Below are 8,072 nucleotides of genomic sequence, written 5' to 3'. Positions count from 1 at the left end.
TGTCAACATCCTCCTTGATGTAGCCTAAATAGCCTATGTGATCTGAAGTTTTGGGTGTCTTTCGAAACAGAGGCCAAAGGTTGAGATTGTTTACTGAGCAGTGAGGCAATCAGAGTCATTTCTCTGCAGCTCAGGATGTGATGCCTCAATTCCACAGTCTTCTTCAAGAATACAGGTACTAATTTCACTAAAGTGATATGAACTGTATTCAAATAGTGAGGTGTTCTTCACTTAAAGGGGATGCTCTCTGAGCAGGGGGAGTGAGATGTTGATAAATCATTAGCTATTCCATGGCTGTAAGGAAACTGATTTGGCAACCATAACTACCCCACACCTTCACGTTCAGACACAAACACACCGCACCATGCATTACGTAACCATAGGTGCCACCATGTGATTGTTACTGTGACTGAGAGTGTTCATCTTCACAGCTTTGAGTAGAGGGTGATCATGTCACAAAGACAGGTCAAAAGGGCAAGTCATCTGTATACAATGCTCTTACAGCCTTCTGCTGGACATTTCAGCCTTGAGGTATTTGCATTTGACTGCATGTCAGAATCAGGCCTTAAAACTAATTTTAATAGGCCTATGTCATATATGAGACTGTAGGCGTGATTATCGATGATACAACATGTTAATATGTTGTATATGTTAAAACATATTATTGGGCCTAAACACAATATCATTCAATATAATATAATTAATGCCAGTGACTAAATTGCTGGTGCAATGTGTGGCTGAGGAGTTTGCCAGATGTTGAGAAGTAACGGGCCTCTTCAGCGCCTCTAGAGCAATACTGCCGTGTGACTGTGAGTGCAACAGGCACTGTCCCACCCCCTGGCATCCCCTATAGAGCACCAGCTCACATGAGGGGGTAACTAGAGTGGGTTGGAGCAGGTGGGCAGATTTCGCCAGGGCGACCAGGAGATTGGGATTGTCTCTCTCTCTCTCTCTCTTGCATGGAACTGAAGGTCAAATGTTACACTTGCCTCAGAGCAAGGAGGGAAAATACATCAACAACTGCACAAGTCACGACAGCAGTGGAAAAAAGCTGAGAGGACACTGTCGTTGGTCATAGAGACACTGTGTTCTAAATAAAAGTACACTTGTGACACTGGGAGCAGTTACATGCAAACAAACAACCAGATTTCAGTCTGATTCTATTCTGTACTGTAAAACATCAGGTGAATTATGAAATCAGATTGAAATTCAATAGTATGATCTGTCATACCACCATCATGATTCCAGATTAATGGAATCTGATGTTTATTAGTTTGCATAGCCTGTATACTCTGTATTGTGATAATAATCAGATTGGTTTGCACATGTAAGAAAATTTGTATTGCTCTAATTCCAACTTGATTCTTATGAATGTCATATCAGTGAAGGCTTAGGTAGAGTGAAATCATGCTTAATCTGAAAGAAATCAATATCACAGAAAATTCCTATGAAAATGGCATAGTCAACATTAAACTATCAGGAACTTTGCAAGTCCCAAATATTTGAAACAACAAACTTGCAGCTAGGCGTCCGTCCAGAATAAGTGATGTCAGAGCCACTGTTTAGACTATGGTTAAAAAAAATGACCCACTTTCGTCTCTTTTTTTTATATATATAAAAGAATATCTCCCATGGAAGCCAGCTCATGTGTCCCAGGGATAGTGTTAGTGTTAGTCAAATAGATGCTGGTAAGCAACATTCAACATCATGTGACATTTGTTCTTCTACTAAAAATATCCTTTCCCATGCTATGCCTAGCGTTTGGCCCACAGGAGTGGCTCAGAATGGGGATTTCCTAGACATTCACGCATGGGGCCGAATGCCTTAGAGATGAAAACAAAACCTCACTGGCTTACTCACTCCTCAAAGGATATCTTCTGGAACAAATTGTGCTTCCTCACAGCTATTTAAGAACACTGAAAATGAAAAAAATATGTGTGGCAAATGCATGTGTGAACCTGTCCATAGCATTATTATTAACCCAATGCACTTGTTCACTAGATGAGGTATGATAGATAGGAATTTTAGGCTGATGAAAGCTAAACTACTTAACTAAGTAGTCAAGCAATGATAAAGATGTAGTAGCTTCATGCTATCAATCTTTTGCAGAAAATGTATGAGGAATTCTCATTTGTCTGTTTAGCTGTTGAGGCCACGTGCCAGCCGACTAGTCCTGACTAGTGCCGTCCCGCAGTGATGATGATCACACACCTGTCGCTACTCCTCTCCCGCCATCATTTCATCATTCCCCGAAGCTGGCAAGTGAAATGTTGCAATTTACCCTCTGGGCTGTCACATCTGCAGCCTAGGGTCAGCCACATGATTCTCGGGGTGTAGTGTTCTCTCTTGTTTGTTTCCCGAAATAACCTGGAGATCACCTATAGTTTCCACACACCCCCCACCTCCCCAATTCCCCCATCAACAGCCCTGTCTGTGGCCCCCAGCATTTGCTGAGTAACCTTTGGCATGGAATGTCCAGGCGCTACGGGAATTCTAAGTCAGTTCCAGGTAAGTCATGAACTTCACACATGTGCCCAGTCAGCTTTAGCTGTCACTTGATATTCAACAACTTTCCACACTATCAGAATATGTGATTGTCTGGTATGAACACAACATTGAATGCTGCTATGTAGCTGAAAGACTGATGGCTGTTCAATCTATCTGTTAAACCATAACAAATGTTCCATTTTTCAGAAGCATATTGTGTTATGATACATAGTATACAGTACAATAAATGTGTAGCCTAAATCTGAAGGATTGTTGAACTCTGCTGTTTAAATATGTTTAAACAAATTGATATATTACACAATTGTATACATAGTAATAATAATACTAATACTACTACTACTACTACTAATAATACTAATAATAATACTAATAATAATAATAAGTTGTCTTAATCATAAGGATGCTTACTAGATCAGAGCAGGGGACTGCTGAGTGTGTGACCTATTCTAGTTGTTATTCCATGTGGCCTGGGCATGTTGTAACACCCTGAGCCGGTGTGAGTGAATGTCACTGTCAAGACATGTGAGGCTCACTCCTAGACACTCTCTGGTTTCCTTGAAGGTCACGACACCTCCTCAGTGATGTTTGCCACAATTCTGTCAATGAATTTCACTTTTAAGACTGCAACAACAGGATTTGCTAATATGATAGAGCAAATGTAGTTTATCAATTTATTTGGCTTGTTCAGTAGGAATGAGGCTTCCCAATCATTGGGGCAAGAGAGGCATTATTGCAGTAGATACAAGCCATTCTTTAAATACCCAAAGAAAAGAGGCATGTAACATTTTAACAATGCAGTTGTATTTTTTTAACTCAGCATACAAAATAAACGGACGGACCACTACAATCTGTAATTTCATTATAAAAGCAAATTAAACAGAGTAATAAACAATCAGTCAAACAGTTGGAATTTTCCTGACAAGTGAGAAACACAAACAAATCAATAGAAACTTGTGTGTACATCAGTCAAGTGGTTTGTAGGCAAATAAAAAAAAACATTGATGTGTGTTTGTGTATTGTGAGGGACAACCCAAATGACCCTCTCTGTGGCATATGTTCATCTATCATGCTGAAATCTGAAACACACACACATGCTAGCAACAACACACCCACAGCCAGCAGCGCTAACTAGCCCTGGATAAACACTGTCAAATCATTCTCAATTACACAAATGCACTCTGTTATTTCATCAGCCAGTGGCTGGCTGGCTCTGCTCAGCCATAGGAGTCAGACATGAAGACTAGGAGACCGGACAGAATCTGTAAACACAAGTCAGCTACACTTATTGGCTATTGCTACCAGTAGCGCCATTGTGATGGTATGGGTACACTCCCATTGAGTTGTATGCTTGTGATAGTATGCACTGAAAAAAAAAGACATGAAAAAGAAATTAGGCTTTATTATCACATACCGATGTGATGTGTGCTTTATCTCATACTGCAAGATTATTTGGCATTAAACTTGTGATGTTTCTTTTAGGGAACTATTAAAGCAGCAGTTTTGAGCCAAATGATTTGGGCTAAACTAAAATCCCATATTTGTAAGTGATTGATGCGGTGTCTCAGAACTATTAAGGGATTCCATGAATGCTGCTCTAGAGGAATGTATGAAGAAAGGTCAGTACATCTTAAATGTAACTGATTTCAATACTTTATCCCTAATGGTTAGGCCTACTGTTTACTCTGGAGTCAAATGTTTGAGGTCAGATTATCTGTCCAAGATCACAGACATACATAAACATATATAGACATTTCCTTTCAAAGACAAAAATAAAAAACCAATCTGGAATACAATATTATAGCATATATGTAAACATAGCAGTGCCCCATGTCAAAGACATTAACATGAAAGCATTTGGGGAAACAGGTGAGCGCTCTTCAGCTTGAGGCATAGGCCTACATCTGCCAGGGACCTCCTTTTTTAGCTTGATCCAAAACTTCTGTGCAAACGTTTGTAAAAACTCAGACGCAAATTCAGAACATGCAGTTCAAACCTGAGTTGGCAAAAAAAAAAATATCTCCATGGAGACGAGTTCAACTGACCCAAACCATGTCATATGCATCTGTTTGGTCAAAGGGCTTATTCAATGGCTGTAGAGTATTTTATTGCACTATGCTACTTTGATTCAGCAAAAAAAATTATTTCCGTTAAAAGCTCTTTTCTCTTCTGACAGTCCTCAAGAAGTGAAAGATTTGCCGGCGGAGACACCGATCAAAGGAACGGAGCCGTGGTCAAACAGTCTGTAGGGAAGCTTGCCCTTGGAGCTCCATGCATCTGACTCAGGGTCGTAGCAATCAAAGCCATCCGAGTCCTTGATGACATCATGGTTGTTGATGTAGCGGCCTCCAGTCACGTACAGCTTGTTGTTTATCGCTGTGGCTGAGTGGTGCATTCTCCTGTCTTTCATGCTCTCACATTTCACAAACCTGTTGGCTTTGGTGTCATAAGCGATCGTTCTTCGGGTGTACCCTAAAGAATGACATGGAAAGCATAGAGTGTTGAACAAAGGCACACTGTTGGTTGTTTCATAATTGCCACTACTCTGTTAACTGCGTAGGGCAGTCATTAGATCCATACTTTAACATACTGCATATAACTAAACTAATGCTGACCAAAAAATGCAAATTCAGGCTGTACCTCCTACAATGTAGATTTTGTCATCAATGACTGCAGCTGGGGCACATACGTTTTTCACCATCCTGGTTTCAATTTTACACCACAGATTCCTCGCCATGTGGTACACCTGTGGGGCACAGTCGGAAATACGTGTTGAATACAGATGGCTTTTATGTATGTTTGTTTACATCTGAGTCTTTTCATGACATAAACATGCTTTCAGGGTCGCTTTGTGTTTACAATGGTCAGTACCTGTATCATGCGGACTGGATTCTGCTCTGCATCCTCTCCTCCGATGACGTATATCCTCTGGTCGTGAGCGGCCACAGCTGGATGCAGGACAGGGCTTGGCATGGGGGCCATGGTCTCCCACTGGTTGAACATGGTGTTGTACCTTTCGACAGTGCCGGACAGTTTCCCGTCCACTGCTAGCCCACCCAGGGTGAAGAGAAAGTGCATATGGGAGACGCTCTGGTGGGCATAGTGGGGCGCCAGCATGGGCTCGGCTGCCCTCCACTGGTTGGTCTTGAGGGAGAGGGTGTAGACCGCGTCGGAAGGGGTGCCCACTCTGCTGCCAGTGGACACCACCAGCCCGCCTAATACGTACAAGACCCCCTGGACGCAAGCGTAGGAGGCCCGGTAGAGGCGCACGGGGAGCTTGGCGAGGCTCTGCCACTGCTGCGTGACTTCGTCGAACAGCAGCGCCTCGCGGGACGTCTGTTGGCCGTTCTTGCGCCCCCCGACCAGCACGAGGGCTTCGCGGCACGCCTCTCGTCGAGGGGAATCCCACATGTCGTCGATCACGCTGGGGCACGGTGCTGCCCCGATGGAGAATAGCAACCGCTGCGCGGCCTCGATGAGCTCCGAGCACAACGGTGACGCCCGCACCAGCGGCTCGCCGGCCATGAACTGGACGAGGTAGGTGGGGTGGACGTGGCGCAGACGCAGCTTGCTGAAGAGGCCGTGGAGGGCCCCGCTGCGGGCAGGCGCGTTGTGCCGGACCCAGGCCAGCACGGTCTCGAACACCTGCTCCTCGCCGGCGCACAGCCGGTCGTCGCCGAGCACGTCCGTGAGCTCGGCCAGCGAGATCTCCGGAAAGTCGTCGGAGGCGGCCACGGCCGGGAAGCAGCGGGCAGTCACCTCGCGAGCGCGCTCGAGCAGGCTGCTGCAGTGCAGCGCCTCGGCCAGACGGAGCATGTCCAGGCAGTTCTCCGCGCCCAGCTGCGTCTGCAGGAACGCCGAGCAGGCCTCGAACAGCCGGCCGTACTGCAGCATGGACGCCGCCTGCATCAGCGGCAGCGCCAGGTCAGCCGTGATGCTCGCGGCCCCCGTGTAGACGTAGTCCACCACGGTGCTCAGCACCTCCGGGGGCATGCCCCTGAGGACCACCCGTGGCTGGACACTCTCCTGGAAGCTGCTGCAGAACATGGCGTGGAAGTAGGGGCTGCTGGACACCAGGACGTTGCGATGGCAGGCGAGCTCTGTGTCTCCGCAGCACAGGACCACGTCCGTGAGGATCCGCTCTTTCCTCAGGTGGTTCAGCTGCAGGAGCAGACTGGAGACCAGCTCCTTGTCTTTGTAGTGCAGCACATCAGGTGATGGCTGGTCCATTCTAGAAAAACAAAATGGCGGTTGCAGGAGTGTGGCAGAAAATCGTAGGAAAAAATAAAGGCGATTGGTTTTCAGTTGGATTTTGCCTTTGTTTTAACTAAATGTGCTCGTAAAACCTGAAAGAGTGATGTTGCATGGCCTTGATGTGATGTGCTTTGAACATCATAAAAATAACCATCAAGAGTTTGCTCTTCAAAGCAGTTAACTTTATCAAAATGGTTATGTAAGGCCTCAGCTGTCAGTTCCTGTTCCAGCTCTTTGTCCTTGATGGTTTCAGTGCTTGGACGCAAACATTTTACAAGATTATTATTATGGACACTCGCTAATCCCCACAAAGCAGTGTCACCAATAAGGCATCAAGTCAGATTACTTACACTGCCACTGTGACTTTCTGTCCCTGACACAAACGTTTTATATCCAGCTGCACTGTGAACATCCTACATAAATGTCACTAGTTTGTGCATTTGACAGCATTACAGAAATGCATTTCAGACCTTTATAGATTTGACATCATTGTGTAAAACAAGTTAGAATTTGGCTACTTATTTTTTTTCTGCTAGATTATCAGTGAAAAATAACAGTTGAGGATACCATACATTTAAAAATTATTTGCAAAATACTGTATGTTCCAATATCTCACATCCAGCATTTTAACTTTTGCAATACCTTATGGATACCAATTTATCTGCTTGCATTCACAGTTCTGGTCTAAGAAATCATACATTTAGTTATTATTATTCTTGGGTATTTTAATGATTTATTGGTTGGTTTACAATACTGCTCCTGATAAACTATTTCAGCTGTCGGTCAACTAGTTCTGCAGCTCTGCAAGCAAGTCTTACCTTTTCCCAGGGCACATCCTGTATCCAATGCTGTTCTCAGGTCTTCTTAATGTTAATACAAAATGTTAATACTTTAATACAAAATCCTAAAAAATGACCACTATCTTTTCCTCCCACTGACAAACATGTTCAGTCTGTCTGAATCTTTACTTTCTTAAAAAGCGCTGCTGTCTGGTGGGTGTTTATAGGGAAATGTGTGGCGTGTTGTTTTGTTGTGGAGGGCTCTCTCCACGAGGCCACTGTGTACATTCCAGCCCCAGGAATAGCTCCCCCATCCCTGCAAGAGCAGCAGCAGTAACACACGTGACTCCCTCTCCTTCTCCCTCTCCCTCTTTTTCCACCTAGCCTGGGTTTCACTCTTGTCTGCATAACACGTCTGAGCTGACTCCAGGCCATGTGCTGCTCTTTGTGTGTGTCGCTGTGTGTATGTGTGTGTGTGTGTGTCAGCGTATCAGTGTGATTGCATGGGTGTGTGTGTTTGTGTGTGTGTGTCAC

The 8,072-nt window shown here is 44.6% G+C and overlaps 1 protein-coding gene across 1 annotated transcript; it reads right to left on the bottom strand.

Annotated features, from left to right (window-relative positions):
* Nucleotides 1-3,271: 3,271 nt before the first annotated feature.
* LOC143118859 (kelch-like protein 38) lies at nucleotides 3,272-7,710 on the bottom strand. Its single transcript, XM_076279983.1, has 4 exons — nucleotides 7,578-7,710; nucleotides 5,377-6,736; nucleotides 5,146-5,251; nucleotides 3,272-4,977 (listed from the first exon to the last, which is right to left on the bottom strand). Exons 1-4 carry the CDS (start codon nucleotides 7,592-7,594, stop codon nucleotides 4,685-4,687), a joined length of 1,776 nt encoding a protein of 591 aa, XP_076136098.1. The 5' UTR covers nucleotides 7,595-7,710; the 3' UTR covers nucleotides 3,272-4,684.
* Nucleotides 7,711-8,072: the final 362 nt, after the last annotated feature.

The sequence above is a fragment of the Alosa pseudoharengus genome, unplaced genomic scaffold (genome assembly GCF_046254945.1).
Source record: "Alosa pseudoharengus isolate Yale_2024_CS ecotype anadromous, Long Island Sound unplaced genomic scaffold, YU_APseudo_1.1 YU_APseudo_1.1_scf_12, whole genome shotgun sequence".
Classification (NCBI taxonomy): Eukaryota; Metazoa; Chordata; class Actinopteri; order Clupeiformes; family Clupeidae; genus Alosa; species Alosa pseudoharengus.
Note: the sequence above shows the minus strand (reverse complement) of the source record. Positions and strands in the feature narration are given on the sequence as shown.